This window comes from Anabrus simplex, chromosome 6 (genome assembly GCF_040414725.1).
Source record: "Anabrus simplex isolate iqAnaSimp1 chromosome 6, ASM4041472v1, whole genome shotgun sequence".
NCBI classification, from domain to species: domain Eukaryota; kingdom Metazoa; phylum Arthropoda; class Insecta; order Orthoptera; family Tettigoniidae; genus Anabrus; species Anabrus simplex.
In genome coordinates this window covers 248,615,798-248,642,910 of record NC_090270.1, presented here as the reverse complement: position 1 = coordinate 248,642,910, position 27,113 = coordinate 248,615,798, and the positions used below count along the sequence as shown (strand labels likewise).

The 27,113-nt window shown below is 38.5% G+C and overlaps 1 protein-coding gene across 2 annotated transcripts in view; it reads left to right on the top strand.

Annotated features, from left to right (window-relative positions):
- raptor (regulatory associated protein of MTOR complex 1) overlaps positions 1–27,113 on the top strand; it is a 312,753-nt gene that overhangs the window by 21,988 nt on the left and 263,652 nt on the right. For both annotated transcript variants that reach the window (XM_067150353.2, XM_067150352.2), the window contains exon 4: positions 7,628–7,774. In XM_067150353.2, coding sequence (XP_067006454.1) covers positions 7,628–7,774 — 147 coding nt within the window. The remainder of the gene's footprint in view (positions 1–7,627; positions 7,775–27,113) is intronic.

The window sequence follows — 27,113 nt, the reverse complement described above, 5'->3', positions numbered from 1 at the left end:
TAAAACTTACGAGTACCATCTTGCTCATTCTAGGAGATGCCGAGCAGTCAGGAGACCTTGTAATCAGTTTTATGAGCAATAGTGGTCATTTATATCATTTTTAAAAGTGAAGTGTTCAGTTTAGTTATTTGTTTCTACCTTTTCTTACATTGTGAACTAGGTTTTTGTTACTTGATTATGTTTGTTTCAGTTTTTTTTTTAACCTGTAAGTTGAAGAAGAATAGTGACACAACTCAAAAATGAACGTTTTTGAGAAAACAAAAGTTTAAAACACCATATCAAATCAAGGATAATATTTTATCAGACTGTTTCTACATGGTAAAATTTAGCATATATTAAATCACATTTTCACAGAGTTTCAATGAAATAAATCACAACTAAGAAGTGTCAATATTCTTGACTGACTGTATTCAGTATCTTGAAGTGGTGCAACAGTATTTGATTTTGTTTTGCAAAAAAGAAATTGGTTCATGTTTGTGATGGTTCATGTTTGTGGGTTACTGTAGTCATGTCCTAGTTCGTGAACCATGGGCAACAGCTGAGTGACCTAGTAAGTGGTCCTGAGAGTCGGGACACTAGTTGCTATGGAATGGGAGTAGGCATCTCGGATATATTCTGAGTCGTGGCCCTCCTTGTGCTCAGGCGGCTAGGACTATACAATTCACCAGTGGTCCATAACCCGTTAGAGGAGAGAGCCTCACTTGGACTATGTGCAAGTAGGGTAGCATCCTGCTTCGTGAATTTACCGAGCTGAGAACATTTTAAGCAAGCCTCGGACCCATGGGAGTAATGGAGTCCTACTCCCATTTGACAGGCGAGGGACTCCTTGGAAACAACTTGGCGAACGAAATGGAATTCGATGGGGAGCTATCAATATTAATGGGGCTTATGGAAGAAAGAAGGTAGAACTGGCTGAGTCAGCAAAGAGGATGCATCTGGATGTGCTAGGAGTAAGTGATATTCGGGTAAGGGGAGATAACGAGGAAGAGATAGGAGATTATAAAGTGTACTTGACGGGTGTTAGAAAGGGAAGGGCAGAGTCTGGGGTAGGGCCCTTTATCAGGAATACCATTGCACGCAACATAGTTTCTGTTAGGCACATAAATGAGCGAATGATGTGGGTAGATTTGTCAGTGGGAGGAATTAGGACAAGAATTGTGTCCGTGTATTCACCATGTGAGGGTGCAGATAAGGATGAAGTTGACAAGTTTTATGAAGCATTGAGTGACATCGTGGTCAGGGACAACAGCAAGGATAGAATAGTGCTAATGGGCGATTTCAATGCGAGAGTTGGGAATAGAACTGAAGGATACGAAAGGGTGATTGGTAAATGTGGGGAAGATATGGAAGCTAATGGGAATGGGAAGCGTTTGCTGGACTTCTGTGCTAGTATGAGTTTAGCAGTTACGAATACATTCTTCAAGCATAAGGCTATTCAGCGCTACGCATGGGAGGCTAGGGGTACCAGATCCATAATAGACTATATCTTAACAGACTTTGAATTCAGGAAATCTGTTAGGAATGTACGAGTTTTCCGCGGATTTTTCGATGATACAGACCACTATCTGATCTGTAGTGAACTAAGTATCTCTAGGCCTAGGGTAGAGAAAGTGAAATCTGTCTGCAAACGAATAAGAGTACAAAATCTCCAGGACGAGAAAATTAGACAGAAGTACATGGATATGATTAGTGAGAAGTTTCGAACAGTAGACTGTAAGCAGGTTCAGGATATAGAAAGTGAATGGGTGGCATACGGGGATGCTGTAGTAGAAACAGCAAGGGAATGCCTAGGAACAACTGTGTGTAAAGATGGGAAAAGGCGAACATCTTGGTGGAATGATGAAGTGATAGCAGCCTGTAAACGTAAAAAGAAGGTTTATCAAAAATGGCTCCAAACAAGGGCCGAGGCAGACAGGGATTTGTACGTAGATGAAAGAAACAGATCAAAACAAATAGTTGTTGAATCGAAGCTTCATAGAGTAGTAAAATTAGGGTGTAGTGTTGGTAAGGTACCTTCAGATTGGACAAAAGCAGTATTTGCACCTATCTTAAGCAAGGGAACAGGAAGGATTGCAACAACTATCGAGGTATCTCAGTGATTAGTATACCAAACAAAGTATTCACTGGCATCTTGGAAGGGAGGGTGCAATCAGTCTTGAGAGCAAGTTGGCTGAAAACCAGTCTGGTTTCAGACCACAGAGAGGCTGTCAGGATCAGATTTTCAGTATGCGCCAGGTAATTGAAAAATGCTACGAGAGTAATAGGCAGTTGTGTTTGTTTTGTAGATCTAGAGAAAGCATATGACAGGGTACCGAGGGAAAAGATGTTCACTATACTGGGGGACTATGGAATTAAAGGTAGATAATTAAAATCAATCAAAGGCATTTATGTAGATAATTGGGCTTCATTGAGAATTGATGGTAGAATGAGTTCTTGGTTCGGGGTACTTACAGGGGCTAGACAAGGCTGTAATCTTTCACCTTTGCTGTTTGTAGTTTACATGGATCATCTGCTGAAAGGTATAACATGGCAGGGAGGGATTCATTTAGGTGGAAATGTAGTAAGCAGTTTGGCCTATTCTGATGACTTGGTCTTAATGGCCGACTGTGCCGAAAGCCTGCAGTCTAATATCTTGGAACTTGAAAATAGGTGCAATGAGTATGGTATGAAAATTAGCCTCGCGAAGATTAAATTTATGTCAGTAGGTAAGAAATTCAACAGAATTGAATGTCAGATTGGTGATACAAACCTAGAACAGGTCGATAATTTCAAGTATTTAGGTTGTGTGTTCTCTCAGGATGGTAATATAGTAAGCGAGATTGAATCAAGGTGTAGTAAAGCTAATGCAGTGAGCTCGCAGTTGCGATCAGCAGTGTTCTGTAAGAAGGAAGTCAGCTCCCAGACAAAACTATCTTTACATCGGTCTGTTTTCAGACCAACTTTGCTTTACGGGAGCGAAAGCTGGGTGGACTCAGGATATCTTATTCATAAGTTAGAAGTAACAGACATGAAAGTAGCAAGAATGATTGCCGGTACAGCAGGTGGGAACAATGGCAGGAGGGTACGCGGAATGAGGAGATAAAGGCTAATTTAGGAATGAACTCGATGGATGAAGCTGTACGCATAAACCGGCTTCGGTGGTGGGTTCATGTGATGCGAAGGGAGGAGGATAGGTTACCTAGGAGAATAATGGACTCTGCTATGGAGGATAAGAGAAGTAGAGGGAGACCAAGACGACGATGGTTAGACTCTGTTTCTAACGATTTAAAGATAAGAGGTATAGAACTAAATGAGGCCACAACATTAGTTGCAAATCTAGGATTGTGGCGACGTTTAGTAAATTCTCAGAGGCTTGCAGACTGAACGCTGAAAGGCATAACAGTTTATAATGATAATGTATGTATGTATGTAAAGACATAATTACACTTATGACAGTTTTCTAGATCGAAAGAGTGATTATTTTTGCGTATGGCACATGTTACAACTAAAAAATAAATTTTGTTGAGTTGTGACCTATTCTTGTGGGTGTGCGATACGATCTTACTTCGAAGTGAGTGCCTTATATTATTACATTTTAATTTTAACAGTTTTTTAGAAAATAAGGTATTGTGAAGAAGATCCATTAAATTAAATTCATTATCATTCTTGTCATCATATTTTTTTTCTTTTTTCTTTTAAATCCTAGTCAGTGGGTACATTTTAGAGTTTAGTTTATCATTCCATTTTGTTTTATCTTCTACCACTAGGGGCTGATGACTGAACTTAGTTGTTAGGCCCCTTTAAACAACAATAATAATAATAATAATCACCACCTTCATCATCAATCCCAATTTTTCATCAATTTCTTTTCATCTTTATTTATCTTTGTCTTCTTGTCTCTTACCTTTAACTGTATTCATCTGGCTTTATTATTTTAATCCCACACTTTTCTTTCTTATCAAGACTGAAGATCTGTCAAGATTGCCTCTCAATTAATGTTGATGCCCACCCTCCTGATGGAGCTGGGAAGCAGAAATGAGCTAGTCTGGTGGGTGGGGGCTGAGAGGAAAAAAATGAATGTAGGAGAATTGGGGTTGATGGGAAGAGTGGTGTCGGTGATGATTGTTTTAAGGTGGAGTACAACTGCGTATCATCCCTTTTGACGAGGAGAGATCCTATCTATTTGAAGATGACAGTGCATGATGATGTGGATATTGGCCTTATCCTTTTGTGTTTCCTTGTTTGTCCTCGTCTTTTCTCCTGCTCCCTTGTCTGATGCCGACCTGTCATTGTTCTTGTCCTGTTGCGTGTTTCTACTCATATTCCTAAGTCAATTATATGACTCAATTATTCTAAAACTGGTACTAATTGGTGAAAATGTGTGATTTTTGCATAATTTAAATTTGAGGGCTAGGTTTTAGGATCCTATTTGGCTGCAGTGAGTGCATAATGACTTAAGTTATTATGTAAATTTATATTTATGAAATGAGAAAATTTAGAATGTTGTATTAGGGACATCTTTGGTCGTGAGACCACTTTATATGCAAGAGAAGAAACATTCAGATAATCTGTATTTTTGTGGCAATTGTAGTTGAAATATTTGGAATTATTATGATTACATTGGGAAAGTGTGAAGAAACTCAGAATGATGGGAAGAAAAGTGTGTGTCATGGACTGCTTCCTAGTTCTGTTTCGTAGAGTTTAAGTACAGCAGCTGGTTACAAAGGTAGATGTTTATGGTTTCCAGTAAGTACATTTTAAATAAGAATGAGGGAGAAATGTTGGTCACTCTAGGCATGAACCCAGACTTCTTTATTTCTAGACATGTGCAGTTGAATGATCAACAAATGGAAGCTTTATACTTTCAACTCGTGGGTAAAATTGCTGTCCAAGGAAGCCTGACTGGACATGTTGGCATTAATCTGGTTGTTCACGAGTAGAATTATTTGGAAATTTTAGATGCTTTGCTGATGTGATATTGATCTTTTATGTTCAGGTGGGTTCACTTTCTCTGTGACAAGTGTATTCGCTCTGTCTCCAACGTCGAGGGCTGTTATCTGTGTTGAAAATCATATTTCATATATGAGGCATGACGAGTATCTTTTTTCAGGGTTTGTGATTTATGTAGCGAGAAACACATTACTGACGTCTCACTGAAATTAATTGGGTAGTGCTCTTTTTACATCACACCACCAACCACTACAGAAACACACAATGGCTTATTGTATTGATTAGGTGGTTAAATTAATAAATTAACTTATTGTTATTATTCCAATCAAATATCATCACTATGGATCAAAAATGATATTTATCACATGTGTTTTACTGCAGTCGCAATGAAAAATTGTGGGAAAGCACTAAAGTGACTGGATATGAATAGGAGGAGAAAAACAACTCTCTTGTTTGTTTGTTTGTTTGTTTGTTTGTTTGTTTGTTTGTTTGTTTGTTTGTTTGTTTGTTTGTTTGTTTGTTCATTCATTTTCAGTCATTCATTGGAAATTGTGAAGTGTCTGAAATACTTCAGAATGAGAATCATCCTCCATCAAATCTTTCTATTTTTATCATATGAACTTTCTTTTTTCAGTGTTTGCATGAAACAAATCATCATGCTAGGAAACAGTTGTCTGACTCCAGTAGATAAAATAGAGTAGATGATTAGGTGATATGACACCAATGCTCTCTGCATTTTAAGGTCACAGGTTCGAAAGCACCACATTCAATTGTACTGTATCAAAAGTGCATTTTAAAATTTTTATCTTAGAGTCTTTTGAGGTTTTATGACACTAAGTCCTCATTCTGAAGCATCATTCCTGGCGAATACAAATCTCTCCATGCCATAATTAAACAAAAATGCAAAATATTTCTATTGAGTAATGATATATATTAACTTTTGTTTTGTCATGTGCCATGGTGCGGTGCAGAGCTTTAAATCTGGTTTCTACGTGAACTTGGAGGCCTTTTAAATATGAGGCAGAGCATATATCTATTTTGTGCAAATAATGTACCAGTATGTTTAGATACATATGATTCTCTTCCGTAAATCTCTCATCTTTCTGATTTTTTTCTGCAAATCATTTTCTTCTTAGAGTTATCCTAGGCTAATCTTAATTTGAAGAGATGAAAACCTAGCGTAAGGTGAGTGAGTGTGTGTGAAAGATTGTTTTATTCTTGGGCATCTGCATTATTACCCTACCTAAAACCAGTGTGGACAATGCTAATGAACAAATGCATGGAATCTGGTAACATACCTAATGCATGGCGGAAGGCAGTCATAAAGATGCTATATAAAGGACAAGGGGACACAAGCAAACCAGAATCTTACAGAGGGATAGCCCTGGAGTCGGTGGCATTTAAAATACTCACCAAATGATTAGCACAGAAAATAAGTAACCTGATGGAACCACTGTACCTGATGAACAATTTGGATTCCGGAAAGAGAGATCCACCCTGATAGCGGCGAGCTCTCTGCTAAAGGACATACAAGAAAGAACACAAGCCCACGGGAAGAAGTATGTAATCTTCATTAATTACACCAAAGCCTTTGACACTGTCAATAGAAGGAAATTAATCGAGAAACTAGAAAGCCTCGTTGGACGATCGGATATGACGAATTTAATAGCTAACATACTAGCGGCAAACCCAGTGCAAATCAGTGTCGGTGTATCCCAATCAGACTGGATAGATCAGACCATCGGAGTGCTACAAGGGGACCCCTTGAGCCCTTTATTGTTCAATGCGCTGACCCAGGATCTCCCTACAAAAATCAAAGAGGGAGCACAAAATGTAAGCATATACATATATGCGGATGATATGGCACTAGCCGCTGATAACATAAAAGATTTTTTGTATGTGGGGGACACACATTAACACCGAAAAACTAGTTCACGTATCTAGGGATCACACTACAAGTCTCCGGGATGACCTTCTCAGTGCACATAAAGAAGAGATTAGCTGCTGCACTTAGAGGCATAAGTGAAATCAAACATCTGCAAAGAATGTCACTGGAGACGGCCATGAAACTTTTCCAGGTCAAAGTGCTACCAACGCTCACATACGGATTAGAAGTAATATGGGAGTACGTATCATGTAAACAGCTACGAGAACTGGAAAGCATGAAACCGAGATACCTTTAGAGGGTCCTAGGGGTATCTAAATTCACCTGGTCCTGGTACGTATATGTTTTAGCACGGGAAACCTTCCTGATAGAGGATTTAAGACTACAAATGCCTATAGAGCAAACTCCAGCATACGAGGAGCTGTTACGAGAACTACGAGAGAAAAGGGACTCGATCGAGGAAAGCTTTTACAGTACAGACGCATTGATAAATAAGGATTGGATGACAGAGGAATACGAGTTGAGACATTTGGTGACACGCTTTGCAATACACGGCTTTCATCACCATATCTGTGCCAAGAAATCCTACCACCGGGCCAGCCAGGAGTGTGTGTGTGTATTATGCAATGAACAGTGTGATACATATCATGTAATGAAGTGCAAGAAGAGAACAGTCTCTCTGAATCAATTTTGCTCTGAACAAAGTGCTCCTTGAGTGAATTGTAATTTACTTGATGTAATATGTAAATTTTGCACATTGTGCGCAATAAAATTTATTATTATTAATATTTTTGCATCCTGCTTCTGTTTCAGACTTACACACAGTACATACCACTGTCTGTTTATGACCTGCAGACCTGGATGGGTGCACCCTCCATATATGTGTATGACTGCTCTAATGCAGGGATAATTGTTGAGTCCTTCAAGCAGTTTGCTGACCAGCACGAGAAGGAGTTTGAGGTAAGTTGTACATAGAAGCATGAGAATATAAGACACCAGTTAGACTTGTCTGGAAGTTTAGAATGCCATAAAACAACATTTAATTATAACTGTTAGGTTCTTCAGTCTATCAAAACTAATTTATTAATAAATATAGAACTACCTGAAAAAGAAAACATGTGATAACAAAATTATACTTGAAAAAGAAAACAACTTAATTAAAACTAGAATGACGTGTTTCGCTCTTGAAAGATCATAAGATTCTACCAAATCACGCTCAAAATGTGGAAATGTGTAAACATTTTTGTCCGTTTAAAACCTTAAGAACTTAAAATTTGGAACTTATCTTAATGTTCTCTCCAGTCTAGCATCAAATACAAGGTGGTGTAATACTCTACAGTTGATGTGAGTCCAGCTGGTTAGTTAGTTAACTTTCCGTTTCTTTATGGAACTTCACTTTACAAGTAATACAAATACTAAAAACACCACAATGAGAAATAAATGTAGTTCATTGTACAGATCGGTCATGATTCAATGTCATCAGAACTACCATCATCGGAACTTTGATCACTGTTACCTTCCCATACATAGTTGTCGTCGCTGCTATCCATAGAATTTGAAATTCCACATTTCCTGAAACTTTTTCTCACCAAGTCGTTGGAGATGCGATTCCTTGCAGTCTTTATCCATGTGCATAGAAGTTCCACTTTGGGTTGTTTCATTTGTCCAGTTGATGTCAGTGCGTGATTGCCAGCAGACACCATCCTCTTGGTGTAGAGCTGTTTCAGTGCATCTTTGAAAGGCTGATTCACACAAACATCCAATGGCTGTAGCATAGAGGTCCTGAAGGAATTATTGCCAGATCAGTTTTTCCTTTACTCATCAGTACCGCTAGTTGATATTCCTTTACGGTGTCTGTAGTATGCTCGTGATAACTGTCGAGCACAAGCAGGCAATAAAGCTCCTGGGCGATGTTATCAAACACACTTCACCTAGTCCTCAATTAGCTCACTGTCCATCCAGCCAGATTCTTGGGTTTGAACGAAAATACCAGACAGCAAATTTCATTTCAGAAGTATTTTTCTTTTCAGAACCTCAAACGGAGGAAGTTTGGTTCTGTCAGCTAACATGCATAACATTACCGTGCAGTGTTGCTTTTCGTTACCATCTGTCCTGATAGTAACGTTTTTAGAGCCCTTAATATGAACCTATTGTCTATTTTCATTTCAAAATAAACGGCCGCCTGATCAGCATTCCCAATTTTAGAAAGTAAATAGCAATTTTGATTCCACAAACAAATAACATGGTGATTAAAGGTTGTCAACTTTTCTTCGTAGGCTACAGGGACATGACATGAAATAGATGTACGTCTTAGCGTACACATGCTGTTTCTTAGATAAAATTTTCTTATCCACTCACGGCTTGTAGTAAAACCGTCCTTTGTGATCTCTAATGATTTTAGTTGACACAGTTCCGTCGATACACCATAACGTAGTTCACATCTTTCATTCGCATATTTATAAAGCCTTTCTTCAATTTCAGGAAATTCTGCACTCTGCCCTCGGGAAGCTCTGTGATCACAGTTACGTTTTAATAATATTTCCTTCTTTCTCCAGTCACAAATACATGAATCATCAACATCAAATTTTCTGTCGGCAGCAGAATTTCTGATAGTTTCAGCTTCTGTTACAACTTTTAACCCCTCAGCGCCGACCTCTATACATGGTATAGACCCTCTTTTCTTCCGTAGCCGCCGACCTCTATACGTGGTATAGACCCATACATGGTTTCACATTTACGGCTATAGCGCGAAGAGTTTTGGAGTTATTGATATGCAAATTGTTTTGTTTCCAAGAAGACATTTTCGGGTTTATCAGCGTTGTAAATAAGAATTGAAAAATCGTTATAATGTAGTTGTTTTTGCAAGGATAATTATTTGTCAAATAAGTCTGAGCACTAATCTCTTGCTTTTTTAAAGGTCTGTTTGCTTCATTCTTTCCCACAGAATGAAATAAAGAAAAGATGATCTGAGTAGTTTGTCTTTTCGTGTGATGTTCTTTGCTCTATTTGTACATTGGGAGTGCGGTTTATTTATTATATTTGTCTTTATTTCTCAGCTTGTAATATTTTCGTAACTCTCCGCGAGCGCTTTGTGTAGGCATCAGTTAGTGCTGCTATCTGTCATACGATACGAGAACCAGTTGTTCATGGTATATATCTCGTTTGAAAGACGTTGTCTTGACCTTTTATCTGAAATATGTATCGAGTTGGTTTGTTTCGTCATAAATGTTATTCCCCTCATTCAGTTTCGTCCTGTTGCTTTCGGTCTCGCTGCAGCTTCATCAGTCCGTGTGACGCGCCGCGCTCAGCCGTGGTATGACTGACAGTAACGTGCTTGAAATATTGTATAATTCAGGTGAAAGTTTAGTCGGAAATAGTAGTGACAGCATAAGCAGCAGTAATAATGAAATAGATGATGTAGCAGTGGTAAATGATGAGAGTGACGATGAGGAGGAAACAGTACTTGGAAATTTCGTGTAAGAGACTATAGATAATTATACAGGTCAAAGAGAAGTTTTCAACGGTGAATTCTGATTGCTAAATTCTCTAATAATACTCACACAGGTCACAGAGACAAATATTGAGCAATTACCTTATCGGGTTCAGCTGGTGAAAGATTTGTTTACAAAATACGCTCGCTCGGGAGGGGAAGGAAATATTCAAGGCCGGCGCGCATCAGATAAGACAGTTCCAAGGTTGCAGGAAATACATTTTATCAGGAAATTAGCACCCAAGAGTTGGAAATTCAAACCTCAGAGCCATTGTATCCTGTGTTCAAAACACGGCGAAAAGAAGACGTCAGTGTACTGCTTCCAGGAGTGTGACTTGAGTCCCTGTCTCAAAGAGTGCTTCGAACTCTATCACACGGAACTAAATTACTAAGGAAATGTGAAACAATTATGTAATTATCTGCATGTGCATAGTTCTGTCATAAGGAATTCCAAATTTCGTGAAAATCGGGCTACTCTTATACTTGTAGTAACGCTTTAAGTGAATCGATGTATTTCAGTCGCGCGTAGTTGAAATCTCATCCGGCCGCGGGGTAGGAAGCTATTTAAATGGCTGCGACGCTGAGGGGTTAAGTTTCTCACTCGCAGTAAATGACTGCAAATGCCTTTTTTTATTCATCACATGTTACCACTAATGCTTCTTCACCCGGAACGCAAAGTATTAATCAACTGCCACACCATGTGGTTCCAGTAAAGGGGAAACAAGCAACAGAGCGGGATATCAGCTGTTGCCATGTCGGGTGACATGAAACCGCTGTTTCGCATTGACACGTCTTTGGAACAATGTATTATGAGACCATGATGTGAAAGGTTTTAATATGATCTGCACCCAAATTTAAGGAGCAATATTTCTGTAAAAGTTATTTGAGAGTATACAGTACTTACTTTTTCTATACTGTACAAATACATCCCATTTATAAACTGAACATTCCATCAAGTACTAACAATAACTGGGTTATTTCTACGACGGGGGTTCCCAGTTTGTAAGGGCTCGAGGACCATGTTTGCGGGCTGCACTTCAATAGGCCAATTTTCATAAAATTCTGCAAATAGTACAGAAGCACCATTATGAAATAATATGCATAGTTCAGTCGAAATGAGTGTTTGGTCATTTTAATTGCTTAAAACATTATTTTAAGTTGCATAAAAGAATGAAATTTGGAGCCGGGCTGAGTGGCTGAGACGGTTGAAGCCCTGGCCTTCTGACTGCAGCTTGGCAAGTTCGATTCTGGCTCAGTCCGGTGGTATTTGAAGGTACTCAAATACGTCAGCCTCGTGTTGGTGGGGGTCCCCATACTACAAAAATAAAAAATAAAAACCTGTAAAATTAAGTTATTTCCTTAGTTGTGCCGAAAGTTGAAGGGCTAAAGGGCCCGGAAAGGTTTCAAATTGAGAGTCTTGGAAAGCTCTATAAAACTTAAAAAATATATAAAAATTGAAAATCACTTCCGGCCTAAATGCAGTTCCAGAAAAACGGCTTAAATTCACTTGTTTCTTTGTTTTCTTTTTGATTCAAATCCTAGCCAAATTAACTTATTTACATTTTTCTTTCTGTAATGTGTTGCTTGGTTCAATACCCTCAGGTGTTTTTTTTAAATTTCTACACAATGTAGTTATAAGGGATTAAGTGAAATTCTGCATTGACTCACATTAGCACTCGTAGTGGTAGAAAAAGGCAAACTGTTAATCTAATTGACCATATAATGACGATTAAGAAAAGGACTGTCATTTTTAGGAATATATAAAGAACGTATTCTCATACTTCATTATATTTTATTTACCTAAAATTCGTAGTTCATATCCCTAGGTGTTTTGAACATTGAGTTGCCTGAAGGGTTAGAACTTAAGAATTTTTGTTACTTCTTCTATTCCTGCTGCCTGGATACATTCTCCACGCCTCATTTCTCACGTTCAGCAGTTCCCTGAAATAATCTTTCCACCTGTTCATTACCTCTTCTGGTTTTGTCAGTATTACTTCTTTATTCTTCACAAACCCTTTGTTCACTTTCTTATAATTTCAATTAATAATTTTTTCCTGCAGTTCTAATCTTCCTTTACTTTCTGGCTGAATGTTGCCCAGATTTTCTTCTTTTAATGGCTACTACATTTTTGCAAACTATTTTCTCTTCTATATATCTTGCTCTACTCTCTTAGTGTTTTATGTTTTCCATTCCTTTGAAATCCCTGTTGGTGGGGTATGCAGACAAAGAATACATCCACGATATCGCCTGCCTGTCATAAGAGGCGACTAAAAGGGGCGAGCTAGGTGCGGAAATGGATTGTGGCTTTGGTACATTTGTTGTACCCACTGTGGATGAAAGGGGCTGAAAATCCCTGCCTGTTGTAGAAGGCAACTAAGAGGGTCATGTGGCCATCGGTCCCCTCTTTATTTTTTTTTCTTGTGGGTCAGTTGTAGACTGAATCAAAATTTTGATGTGCGTGCTGCTTGAGGATGGGCCTCTAACTTGTGCGACTACGCTGGAAATCAATTTCTATGAAACACTTCCCGCCTTGTCAAGTCTGGACATTACATTAGTTGTTTAGCCTTCATTGGTAGATCTTTATTCCATATTAATCTCTGTACCTGCTAGTAAAAGATACTCCCCAGTTGTATCCTCCTACTAATTTCCATATCCAGTCTTCGATTTTCTGTTAGTTCACTTCACAAGTATTTGAAGCGTTCTACTATTTCTAGTTTTTTGTCTCCAATTTTGATAGCTCCTTTTCCTTCTTTACTTCCTCTAATCTTCACCGTTGTCATGCTCTGATGTGTTCTGATAGCTAAGATACACCTTTGACAACAACTAACAAAACTTGGCAATGTCTTCCACAACAAAATGTGCTTTCCTGCCTTGTCATTACATTTTATTATAATCATCTACCGAACATGTTTCGAGAGCTACTGCTCTCTTCTTCTGCGGTGCCAAAACATCAAATTAAATCCTTGGACTTGATACATTTGTACAATATAGTCCTGAACAAAATAAATCTATATACACTAGTGTCGAAAAGTTAAGCATAATCACTAAACGAGGCCATACCACCTGATAGGAATGTCATATGGATTGCTGAACGAATTGAAGCTAATCACACACCATATGTCTCACAACTTGTCCAAAAAAAGTGTCAGAAAGGTTCTGATAGCTAAGGTACACCTTTGACAACAACTAACAAAACTTGGCAATGTCTTCCACAGCAAAATATGCTGTTAGTAGGGTGTATGGTTACCCCTAATGGCCACATGTGCTTTGCAGCAATGTGGCATGCTCTCTATCAGATGGTCCAAGAGCTCTTGTGGCAGACGATCCCATTCCCCTGAAAGGCCAATGCAAAGGTCTTGGGGGGGGGGTCCTTGGTGGAGGCTGACAGGATGAAATTCGCCTCCCCAGTGCATCCCAGGCATGTTCTATAGGATTCAGATCCATAGACCTCGCTGGCCAGTCCATGAAGAGGAAGTCTGGACCAACTGCACCTGTGAAGAGTCGAACATGTGGTCTCAGTACCTCATCCCTGTATCTCCGAGCGTTAACAGTGTTCCTCGGACCACTCATGAAGATGTGCAGCAACATGATGCCGTCCCACACCATGACACCACCACCACGATACTGGTCTTGTTCCACGATGTTCCTGTGGTTGTATGGGCTACCCAGTTCTCTTCAGATTAATGTGCTACAGGAATCGTTCTGCAAACTGAAGCGGGATTCATCTGTGAAAAGCGCATGCTTCCATTCATTCATGGTCCAGTCCCAACGTTGATGGCTCCACAGTAAATGGGCCTGTCTCTGTGCTGGAGTGAGCGGGACGCACTCTGCTGGATGTCGGGCAAACAGCCCTGCTATTCTGAGCCTCCGGTACACAGTTTGCTCCAAAACGGCAACCCCTGAGACGGCTGCAAGCTCCGCCGACAGTTGTCCTGCAGGTGCACTCTGATTTCGTCGGGCGGTTAAGGTCAGATATCGGTCCTGCTGTGGGGTGGTTACCCTTGGTCGATCTGGTACTGGCCTACGACTAATATCTCCTGTGTCTTGAAATCATCTCTAAAGCCTGGAAATGACACTTTGTGGCACTTTCAAGGATACAGCGACTTTGGTCTGTGTCTTGCCTGCTTCCAGGCGGCCAAGTATTCTACCCTGCAAAATGTGGTCCAAATGTCGTTGTTGTGCCATTATGTTGTCACATGGGAGGGAAAAAGGAAATGAACAGTATTTTGAGTGATTCAGTTGAACTTGTAATAGATCCCAGGGAATCACTGGAGAGGTGGAAGGAATATTTTGAACATCTTCTCAATGTAAAAGGAAATCTTCCTGGTGGTGTTGCGAACAGCCAAGCTCATGGGGAGGAGGAAAATGATGTTGGTTAAATTACGCTTGAGGAAGTGGAAAGGATGGTAAATAAACTCCATTATCATAAAGCAGCAGGAATAGATGAAATTAGACCTGAAATGGTGAAGTATAGTGGGAAGGCGGGGATGAAATGGCTTCATAGAGTAGTAAGATTAGCATGGAGTGTTGGTAAGGTACCTTCAAATTGGACAAAAGCAGTAATTGCACCTATCTATAAGCAAGGGAACAGGAAGGATTGCAACAACTATTGAGGTATCTCATTGATTAGTATACCAGGCAAAGTATTCACTGGCATCTTGGAAGGGGGGGGGGTGCGATCAGTGGTTGAGAGGAAGTTGGCTGAAAACCAGTGTGGTTTCAGACCACAGCGAGGCTGTCAGGATCAGATTTTCAGTATGTGCCAGGTAATTGAAAAATATTATGAGAGGAATAGGCAGTTGTGTTTATGTTTCGTAGATCTAGAGAAAGCATATGACAGGGTCCCGAGGGAAAAGATGTTCGCCATACTGGAGGACTATGGAATTAAAGGTAGATAATTAAAATCAATCAAAGGCATTTTATGTTGACAATTAGGCTTCATTGAGAATTGATGGTAGAATGAGGCCTTGGTTCAGGGTACTTACAGGGGTTAGACAAGGCTGTAATCTTTCACCTTTGCTATTCGTAGTTTACATGGATCATCTGCTAAAAGGTATAAAGAGGCAGTAAGGAATTCAGTTAGGTGGAAATGTAGTAAGCAGTCTGGCCTATCTTGACGACTTGGTCTTAATGGCCGACTGTGCCGAAAGCCTGCAGTCTAATATCTTGGAACTTGAAAATAGGTGCAATGAGTATGGTATGAAAATTAGCCTTTCGAAGATGTCAGTAGGTAAGAAATTCAACAGAATTGAATGTCAGATTGATGATACAAACCTAGAACAGGTCGATAATTTCAAGTATTTAGGTTGTATGTTCTCCCAGGATGGTAATATAGTAAGTGAGATTGTATCAAGATGTAGTAAAGCTAATGCAGTGAGCTCGCAGTTGCGATCAGCAGTATTCTGTAAGAAGGAAGTCAGCTCCCAGACAAAACTATCTTTACATCGGTCTGTTTTCAGACCAACTTTGCTTTACGGTAGCGAAAGCTGGGCGGATTCAGGATATCTTATTCATAAGTTACAAGTAACAGACATTGAGAATGATTGCTGGTACGAACAGGTGGGAACAATGGCAGAAGGGTACTCAGAATGAGAAGATAAAGGCTAATTTAGGAATGAACTCGATGGATGAAGCTGTACGCATAAACTGGCTTCGGTGGTGGGGTCATGTGAGACGAATGGAGGAGGATAGGTTACCTAGGAAAATAATGGACTCTGTTATGGAGGGTAAGAGAAATAGTGGTAGACCAAGACGACGATGGTTAGACTCAGTTTCTAATGATTTAAAGATAAGAGGTATAGAACTATAGGCCGAAGCACTAGTTGCAAATAGAGGATTGTGGCGACGTTTAGTAAATTCACAGAGGCTTGCAGACTGAATGCTGAAAGGCATAACAGTCTATTATGACCGGCCGAGTTGGCCGTGCGCGTAGAGGCGCGCGGCTGTGAGCTTGCATCCGGGAGATAGCAGGTTCGAATCCCACTATCGGCAGCCCTGAAAATGGTTTTCTGTGGTTTCCCATTTTCACACCAGGCAAATGCTGGGGCTGTACCTTAATTAAGGCCACGGCCGCTTCCTTCCAACTCCTTTTCCTTTCCTATCCCATCGTCGCCATAAGATCTATCTGTGCCGGTGTGACGTAAAGCCCCTAGCAAAAGAAAGAAAACCTGTCTATTTTGATAATGTATGTATGTATGTATGTATGTTTGTTCACCATGAGGGTATACTCCGCACACTAAAACGGCAAACACGACTGAAGGAATATGGAGCGCAGGCACTGGCCGTGTTTACCTTGTGGTTTCACCGCTAGTCAAAGCAGAGCAAACGCGTAAGGTTGGTAGGTGCATATGTCGTGCTATTTGCGGTCTGTTTCCTGTTACCCTGACCCCCTGCGGGTGGGGGGCGCACGTGTAGAATACACCCGCGGTATCCCCTGCCTGTCGTAAGAGGCGACTAAAAGGGGCGACCAAGGGCTGACTGAATTAGAACCATGACACTAATTTTGAATCGTACCATCACGCGGGGAACACCATAGGTTGCCTGTACTTGCGAGTAGTACCACTAAATTCGGTACGAAATAGGTTTGTGATTAGTAGGAGTAAAAGCCTGGCCTGGTGGATTCCAGTACCCGTGCGTCGTACCCATGTGTGCAACACCGCGGATCTGGGCGTAGCCTGTGAGTTGTACCACTTTATGAGCAGCACCGTGGGTCTGCGTTGCCTGTGATTAGTACCCACTATGTGAGGAACACCACGGGAATACCGGCGCCCGTGTTTAGTACACCTAAGTGGGGAACCTTCTCGGTTTGCGTTGACTCTGAGTTGGGCCATTGTGTGAGACACACCATAGGTCTGCGTTACTTGTACGTATTGCAATACTTGTGAGTAGTACCATCTTTTGTGGAACACCGTGAGTCTTCGCTACTTCTGATTAATACCCCAACATGACACATACCATGGTTCTATTTTACTCGCGACATGTACCATTCTGTGGGGCCTTAGACGTGGATTTTGCACCCCCTTGAGACACCAAGCATCATTGTGCTTTATAAGTGGTTCCTTGGTCGGTAATAATGTTATTTTCGATCTGTAGTGAGTCCGATCCACTGGTTTTTGTTTGTTTGTTTTGTGTTTTGTTGAGTTCCTGTCCACCCATTCATTCTTCATGCCATATTTTATTTTTATTTTGGTCAGTGGATGCCTTTGCAATTTTTGTTCTTTCATTTCGTACCATTAGGGGCCGATGACCTTTGATGTTAGGCCCCTTAAAACAACAAGCATCATCATCATCATCACCTGTTACCCTGCTTACTCGTAACTTATGCTTAACTTTCGGACACTAGTGTGTATAAAATAAGAGTTTTGTCTGTACAATGCTCATAATTTTAAAAGGATGGTATTTCTGTATCTGTTGTGCCCCCAGTAACAAGGAAATGCACTTTTTAATTGTCCTTAATTTTTGTCTGTATGTATGTATGTACATGCATCATGAGAAAACAGCTGAAGAGAATTTAATGAAAATCAGTATGCAGATTCTGGGAATAAGTCTCTACAATCTAGGCAATAAATAATTTTATTGCTGTGAGCTTGCATCCGGGAGATTGTGGGTTCGAATCCCACTGTCGGCAACGCTGAAGATGGTTTTCCATGATTTCCACGGCCGCTTCCTTCCAACTCCTAGGCCTTTCCTGTCCCATTGTCGCCATAAGACCTATCTGTCTCGGTGCGACGTAATGCCACTAGCAAAAAATAATTTTATTCACGCTGAGTGAAGTGCTAGCTTAGGGGAAGGCCTTCAAATTAATTCTCAAATTTTTGTTATTAGTGGTCGTATCTTAATGAAAATTGTTAGGTGAAGTTGGGGTAATAAGTCGATGTAATCTAGGTCATAAAGAATTGTATTCGCGCTGAGTGAAATGGTAGTTTAGGGGAATGCTTAAAATTTAATTCTCAAATATTTGTATTTATAATGAGAAAAATTGTATTTTAGGGGAAGGCCTAAAATTTTAATCTCAAATATTTGTTATTAGTGGTCCTATCTTAATGAAAATTGGTATGCAAAGTCGCGGAATAAGTCGCTATAATCTAGGCCAAAAATAATTTTATTCTCTTTGAGTGAGATGGTAGTTTAGGGGAAGGCCTGATTGGTCTTATGGTCAACAAATTATTTTAAAACACCACCTAATCCATACTTTAATTCTTGCCTTTTGGCAGAATTATATAATTTAATAATTTGTTAATTGAATTCATTGATACGTTCATGAAGTGGACAGCTTGCAATGTTCTTGTGGTGACGATGGTATGGGAAAGGGCTAGCTAGGAGTGTGAAGGAAGCAGCCTTGGCCTTAATTAAGGTACAGCCCCAGCATTTGTCTGGTGTGAAAATGGGAAACTACGGAATACCATATTCAGGGCTGCCGACATTGGGGTTCGATTCCACTATCTCCTGGATGCAAGCTCACAGCTATGCATCCCTAACCACACGGTCAACTCGCCTGGTCATACCGAGTGTAACAGCTTGCCTGAATATTGGCGGGAAGTAGCTGGGGCGTTATATAACTTCCTTCTTTAGCATGCCATCCCTCTGGTTCAATATTTTCTGATGCTACTGGTACGTAATACACTGGTTTATCATAGCATTTGAGCTGTTCAGTCCCTACTCTGAGGCACTGATTTGACTGAGCAGTGTGCATATGTAACGGAATAATGGCAGAGGAGTGTTCATGGCAGTCTGCGGCCTGGTCATTCCAGCTCTGGAACTTTGGACTGATAGATCGGCACCGTAGTACTGTTTGTTAAAAGTGAAAAAATCTGCGGTTTTTCATTTGATCAAGTATTTTGTATGATAAAATTGCTTTTAACCGCCACATTTCTTCTGACTTTTTGTAATGACTTATGTTGACTTCTGTTAGGAAAACCACAAAGTCAGTCTTTCTGAGACTCCTGTAGCAAAGCACGGGTACTTCAGCTAGTTATACATAAATCTTGAAATCGTTAAAATATTTCTTTGTGTCCAAAATGGTTCACTTACACTTATGTCATTTAGCAAAAACTTTAGAAATAGAATAATTTTCAAATCATAAAATGAATAAAACCTGTTAAGTTTAGACACTATATACTAAAATTAAAAATCTGCTTTGCTCTTGAAACTTCTTCTTTCCTTACGTCCTAATTTACACCTAAAAAATAAAATTTATTTGTGTCTGAACTATTCTTTTACACTTACTATGTCTTTTAGTAAACACTTTAAAAATAGAATCATTTTCAATTCATAAAGTGAATAAAACTTATTTAGTCACTATATGCTAAAATTTAAAATACCTTCTGCTCTGTTCTTGAAATTTCTCCGTTCCTGAAGTCCTTATTTACATTTTAAAAAAGAACAACATTACAGTAACCAAAGCAGAGAAGGGTAATACGATCGTTCTAATGAATAAACGAGATATATTGTACGCCCTTTCCGCGTCCAGGATGGGTCATGTAAAATAAATTCTGATCAGTCTCTCAGAGTTCATGAATATATTTTTTTTTACATGGGATCAAAGACACACTGGTGTGGCAAGTAATATTTCATCTGTCAGCTGAATTGATAGCCATCTCCATCCGACGTATCATTGGTTCGTAAGAATACTCGATAATTCGACATCGTAATTCTAAGTTATCTTACACCATTGCAGAAAATTTTAAATACCGGTAACAGCTCATTTAAATCTTGACTATTATTATTTATTCAAAATAGAAATATTGGTAAAAGAAAACAAAATCATAAAAATAATTTTTAAAAAAAGTTATTAACATTTGACATGGTAGCCTAAAATATTTGTTAGTGATCACTATTATCATTTCTCATCTTTTCATCACAATTGAAATGTGCTATTATCTTTTTACAACAGTATAATGAAAACTGGTAAAATATGCAAAATCTGCATGGGAAATCAGTGGTTACGTTAATGTATTACACTTATTTATAAATGCCAGTTTCCGTTAATGTTAATATTCTCATCTATATCTAGGACAAGCTAATAAAATAAGATTTATTTTATTAATCTTTAGTTGGATTATCTCAAGGTATGGTTGGAGTATCCCACTATAAGCATCTGGAAAAGTGAAGTTTCTTATTTATTAGCAATTGTTTGCTTCTAATCAATTAGTTATTAAATATCGTGTCTTATATTAACTTCCCTTCACAACATAAATTAATCATTGGGCATAACAAGGTATTCAGATCCTTAAGTGAGTCTAAATATCAGTATGTAATCTTGTGCAATGATTAAAATACAAAGGTAATCCCAAAAATAAGGGGTCTTATTTTTTTATAAATACATAGACCTGTTTATTTCTACAATGGTTTACATCATTTTACAGCTTGAACATTTAGCTATTTCTCTACACAATCACCATTTCGGTCGATGCATTTTTGTAGACGCTGTGACAGTTTATGTATGCCCATGTCATACCAGTTCACCACCATGCTGTTCAGGAAGTTGTGAACTTCATCTTTTACCTCGTCGTCAGTGCTGAATCGCTTTCCGCCCAAATGTTCTTTCAACTTAGTGAACAAGTGATAGTTACTGGGCCCCAAGTTGGGACTGTAGGGTGGGTGGGTGGGTAATGATGTTCCATTGAAACTGTTGCAGGAGAGCAACGGTTTGCTGGGCGATGTGCTGGCAAGCATTGTCATGGAGAATGTTTACGCCCTTGCTCAACATTCCTCTTCTCCGGTTCTGAATTGCCCTTACATGTAATAAATATCATTTTTGGTCCGTATTGATGATATTTGATTGGAATAATAACAGTAAGTTATTTGTTAAATAGACCACCTAATCAATACAACGTCCAGTCTTGGATGATTTACATAGATCTGTTAATTAATAGTGGTACATGTTTCGCCTTGTATGAAGGCATCATCAGCCATTGTCTTAACCTTAGATTGAAAATAAGTAAGAAGTCTACTGTTGCAAATACTTAACTCATAACATTACAAGTTATCTTCGTCATCGTCAAATGATTCCTCTGTTATATGCCTTTTCAACTAGAATATCAACAAACTCACATTTTTGCAACATTTGAGCATTGCTTCAAATTGAGATGGTCCATAGAGATCCAATTTAAAACTGTTCTTCAACTTCTATTCTACGACTTCATATCTTCAATGTGTTCTACAACTTCACCATATGCCTCTGACTTTCGTCTTTTATCTTCGTGGTTATGATTAATTTCGGATCTCTCGACCAACCTTCGACTTTTATTCTCTCTTCTTTATTCTGAATATATACGATTTTTCGCCATCGTCTAATTGTAACCGCCGGACAGTCAATTTTATTTTTATAGCAATCTTACTACTTGTTGTATAACAGTCTGATTTTTATCCATTGTAATTATAGCAGCCTTGTAATGTTAATTTTATTAATACTTCCACCATTGTAACTCATCACATTGTATATTTTTAAACCATCATTGTTATTTTTAATGTTATTTTACTTCAAATATCTTCAAGATTTAAAAAATTCATTTCATGTTAATTAGTCATCAATATATATCGTTGAGTTAAATTTTCTCTTTTTATTTCTGTTTTGTTTCTGATTGTTAAATTTTGGTGTTTGAAAATTGTTTGGAAAATATTTTTTTCAAAATACCCAAGGGCATTTTAGTGTTTTAATTTAGTTCAGCAGTAAGAGTGTATTCTTGTTAACATTCAATAAAAATTTCAAGTCATAGTTATAACATTTGTGAACTATTTTCTCCAGAGAGTGAGAACCTGCAAAATTCTCTAAATCTCTCTGGCACTCTTGGCATACTGTGAACACCCGGGCCTGGCACTAAGAGGGTTAAATTCACAACGGAGGCAATAGTCAGTAATACAAGCGATTTCTGCAACAGAACAAGGAATATTGAAATGAAGGAAAATTACACAATTCAAAGTCTCATTGTTAGACATGTGCTCCAACGTCCCCATCTCTAAAACAATAAATATTGTTAGAAGGAATTTAACAGAAAATAGCGGGTTAAGTAAAATAGAGATTGAAGAATTTATCAAGTTAGCATACACATTAGAGAGCAATTATTTTGGATTTAATAACAAAATATACAAGCAGGAGAAGGGGTTGGCTATGGGTTCCCCGGTGTCGGGAATTCTGGCGAATATTTGGAATCAAATAAAATAATTGAGAAAATTAAAGGATTAATCAAATGGGTGAGATATGTGGGCGACCTTTTCATTATTATAGACGAACACGAAATAGGTCCGATAGAAGTATTAAGAAGGGTGAACAAGATAGACAAAGATATCAGATTTACAATTGAGTCAGAGGAAGAAGGAACACTGAACTATTTAGATGTCAAAAATAACAAGAAATAGTAGGGAATTAGAGTACCAGGTTTTTAGAAAAGAAAATACTACTAGCACTATTATTAGGAAGGACTCCAACCATCCAGGGCAGCAGCAGGCAACATTTTACAGTATGATCAGTAGGGCCCTTAAATTCCCCTTAAAAGGACAAGCTTTTGAAAAAGAAATGAATACAATATATGGGATTGCAAATAGAAATGGATATTCGAAGAAATATGTAGACAAAATAAAGTGCAAGTTAATAAATAAACACAGATGAACTTTGGGAAAAGAAACAAAAAAGGAAGCATGTGGTGGTAATAATATTCCACAACAGACATTCGTATGGAATAAATATTTTTAACAAAAGGGGCAATGGCATTGCATTTAAGACAAACCACAATAATTATGGAATTGTATTTAATTCACATAAGGTTAATATGTCCCGTAAGTTCAACAAATAGGGAGTATATGGCATCAAGTGCCAAAGTTGTGGAAAGAAATATGTAGGACAATCAGGTGGGAGTTTGGAGATGAGATACAAGGAGCACGTGAATGCAGTAAGACACGAAAGGTTCTCAGCAATGGGTGAACACATGGAGGAGTTCAATAATAATTTTACGGAAATAGATAAAGATATGGAAATACTGCACACGGCAACGAAAGGAAAATTAATGGACGCTCTAGAGAAAATATGTATATATGTAGAACAGAGAAGCAATAATGAAAATAATTTAAATGAACCGCTGAATGAAGAAAATGCGATGTACAAATTAGCGTACAAGCACATAAGGAAGAAGGAGAGAAAGAGAGAGTGAAAGAAATAGTTCCAGTTGTTGACACGCTCCCCCTTCCCTCCCCTACATTACATAACCGGCAGCATAGCGACAAGTAGCAGCTTGCCTCATAAGGTCATTGGCAGCAAGCAGAGGAGCAAGGACATGTTTGTTTGGTTCACACAGGTGTAATATTGTTTTAATTGTGAAAAATTTGGTACCAGCTGAGACTGAAGTAAGTAAATATAAAATTCTCTAGTCATCTGTGTTGTCTTTTTCTTTTTTTTCTTTTTTTTTTTAAAGACTTTAAAGTTGGTTTGTTGCTTGTTTATTTTAAAGGAACTTGATGGTTAAAAATGGCTCACATGGTCTGACAGGAGTAAAAGGAGAATTTCCGATTTATATGAAAGGTCTCAGAACTATAGCAGTAATTTCATTGACAATTATTGGAATAAATAAGATATCTGAATTACATATTACACATTTAAATATGTTTTCTTTCTTTAAGTGTAAATAAGGACTTAAGGAATGGAGAAATTTCAAGATTAGAGCAGAAAGTATTTTAAATTTCAGCATATAGTGACTAACTTAATAGGTTTTATTCATTTTATGAATTGAAAATTATTCTATTTTTGAAGTGTTTACTAAATGACATAATAAGTGTAAGTGAGCCATTTTAGACATGAAGAAATATTTTAACGATTTCAAGATTTATGTATAATTTGTTTTGTTGATGACTGTATTGTATAAAATGTATCAAGTCCAAGGAATTAATTTGATGTTTTAGCACCGCTGAAGAAGAGAGTAATAGCTCTCGAAACATGTACGGTAGATAATTATAATAAAATGTAAAGTATTGACAAGCCGGGAAAGTATTTCATAGAAATTGAATACAAGTCAATACGGACAAGATTGAACCAGCATGGTTAAAATAATCAATACGCTGGAAAGTCCATTGGTAATCCCAAGAATCCAATCGGGTGGGAGCGCCATGTACTCAGCAACAGTATTCGCTTGACAGCACAGGTCCCGGACAGCTGAATACCTGAAGGACATATTCTTTTTCTTCTTTTGAGACCACATTGGATCACTGTAATCAACCCTTTTGTTTGTTGATTTCTTGTTAGGAACTGTCTGAGCCTTGCGGTCCTGCCATTACTTCTTCATACGTACTGATATTTTTGCCCTTTCTTGTGTAGAGAATATTCTAGTTAAGATTTTCTTCTTTGTGAGTGTGAAGTGGAAAGTCGTATTTTTAAGTGTTGTTTTTTTCTTATCCATAGTGTTATCCGGTGTAGGGCCAATTTCCTTCAAATCCTTTCTAATTTCTTTTATCCATTTGCATCCAGTTGTAGTATTTTTTGAAGCAAGATTGTACTGCACTAGCTGTTTCAGAAGTTGCAAATCTGGCATTCTCAGGATGTGGCCACAGTACCCTAGTCTTTTCTTGTGCGTGGTATCAGTAATGGGTTCTAATTTCTGATATAATTGGTTAATGGTCGCATGACTGATCAAACGGTAAACAGCAAATGGCAAATGCCAAAAGATATATACATTTCAAGCCTTGGTTGAATCGGCGTGTCTTGTCATCCATCTGTAGACTCGCAAGCCACGAACTAGAACAATGCGTCACACCATCCTCGAATCATATTTCACTGATTCTCGTCAAGGCCGCATGTTTCCTGCCTTGACCCGCCTCACTGTCATGCACAGATCTCTGTCGTTATCTAAGACCGTTCGCTGATTCAACCACCATTCTCTGCCATATGCTTCCTGAGTCTCAGTGCCCTTTATGTCTGTTTCATCTTACTTTATTTACCCAGAACCCAAAACATTGAACAACAGTTTGTAGCAATATGCCCCCTTCTCCTATCTTTAATCTCATCCAGTAATTAAATACTCTCTTCACAATTTCTACTTCCATATACTCCCCACAAATTACTGTTGCCCCTGCGTTTGCTGTGCACTCGGGAACCTGCATCAATGTCTTATTAAATTTACTAGTTGTCTGATTTAGAATATCCCTTCCTTTCTCCAAACCCCACAGTTCAGCTCCATAGAGTACAGTAAGTGAAACTTTTAGTGATGCTTCTGCTCCCTAGTGCTGAATCTGTAGACCTCGGTTATATTTGAGATTCGTATTGGAAACCTTTGACACACAAACTATGAATCGCCGTGCGACATCTGGCGTACACTTTGCGTACTAGTGCTGTTGTTTACACAGCAAAGCCAAAATGCTAGGAACAAGATTCGCACCGATAAATTTTCTATAATATTATATAATGTGTGTGTGACACAGTTGTTGGCTTAAGGTGATAAAGGTTTAGAAAATTCAAATCGATTGATCATACTATCGATTCAATTCAAATTTCATTTCCATTCAGTTGGCAGTATTACCGGAACCGGGGTAGCTTCTTCCTTACTCCCCCCCCCGTAAAACGAAGTATCACTAAAAGATTCACGGACTGTACTCTGCTTAACACCAATGTTTTGTACACCATCCTGTGTATGTTATAATTTATTCCCAGGTATTTGTTCTCCAAAATCTTGACAACTGAAAGAGCTGCCATCCCCTTCCATTTAACCCTCTTAATATGATCATCCCATCCCGCTTTTTTGTTTACAAGAGCCTTCAGATATTCCAACTTTTCTGCCTCTCCAATCTCTCTCCCTGAACCACCCATTTCCTCCTTTTCTTCCTCTTCTGTTCTTTCCACGTGCCATCACCTTCGTCTTATTACAGTTCATTTTGAGGTACCACTTACTCGCATACTCTGAGACTGCATGTAAACTTCTTTGTAAACCCCACTATGTTAGTCGTTAATAGCCCATCGTCAGTAAACATCAATCTTGGGATCTCTTAAACACCTAAAACCAGGCAAGCCCATTTATCCCTTCCATGCCTTTGCAAAATATCCCTTATAAATAATAAAAATAGAATCGGAGATTGTTTACAACCCTGCTTCAAGCCAATCTTACATTCAATCAGGTCGCTTACTACACTTTCTTCCAGTTTAATATAACAGTAAACCTTTATCATATATGGCCTCAATCGCATGGATCATCTTTCCTGAAACTCCCACCCTTCCTACTTTTGCTACTAATGCGCTTGTACTCACTGTGTCCAAAAGCTTTTTTGAAATCAATGGCCACTATATACACTTTACTTCCTTCCTTATTCAGATATGTCTCCAAGATCATCCTAACTATCATTATCTTATCCGACATCCTTCTAGCCTTTCTAAAACCACCCTGGAAAATTAACAGTATTGACCGTTCTTCACCCCAGTTCCTCAGCCTGTCCGTTAACATACCCCTAATTTCTGATGAACGTTGTTAGGTACTGTTCGCCATTGTCCATCTTTTTGGTAGCTTTCGTCTTTCGATTTCCTGTAATCTGTAAGTTTTGGATTGTTTGTTTAGATGGAATAATGTTTCTGCGGCATTTGTGGCTTCTGGCTTTATTTTTGCATTAATGGATAAGCATTTCTTTTGTAAGTTTCCCATGTTAATTTTTGTGCCTTAGATAACTTGTTTGCCCTTACCTGAATTGAAAAATTTTCTTTTAAATTATTTGTTATTAACTCACCTAGATATTTGAATTGTGTTACAATTTTAATTTTAGTACCGTTAATATGTATTTCTTTTAATGGTATTGGTTTGTGGAGCATAATTTCTGTTTTCTCAAATGATGTTTTTAAGGCCA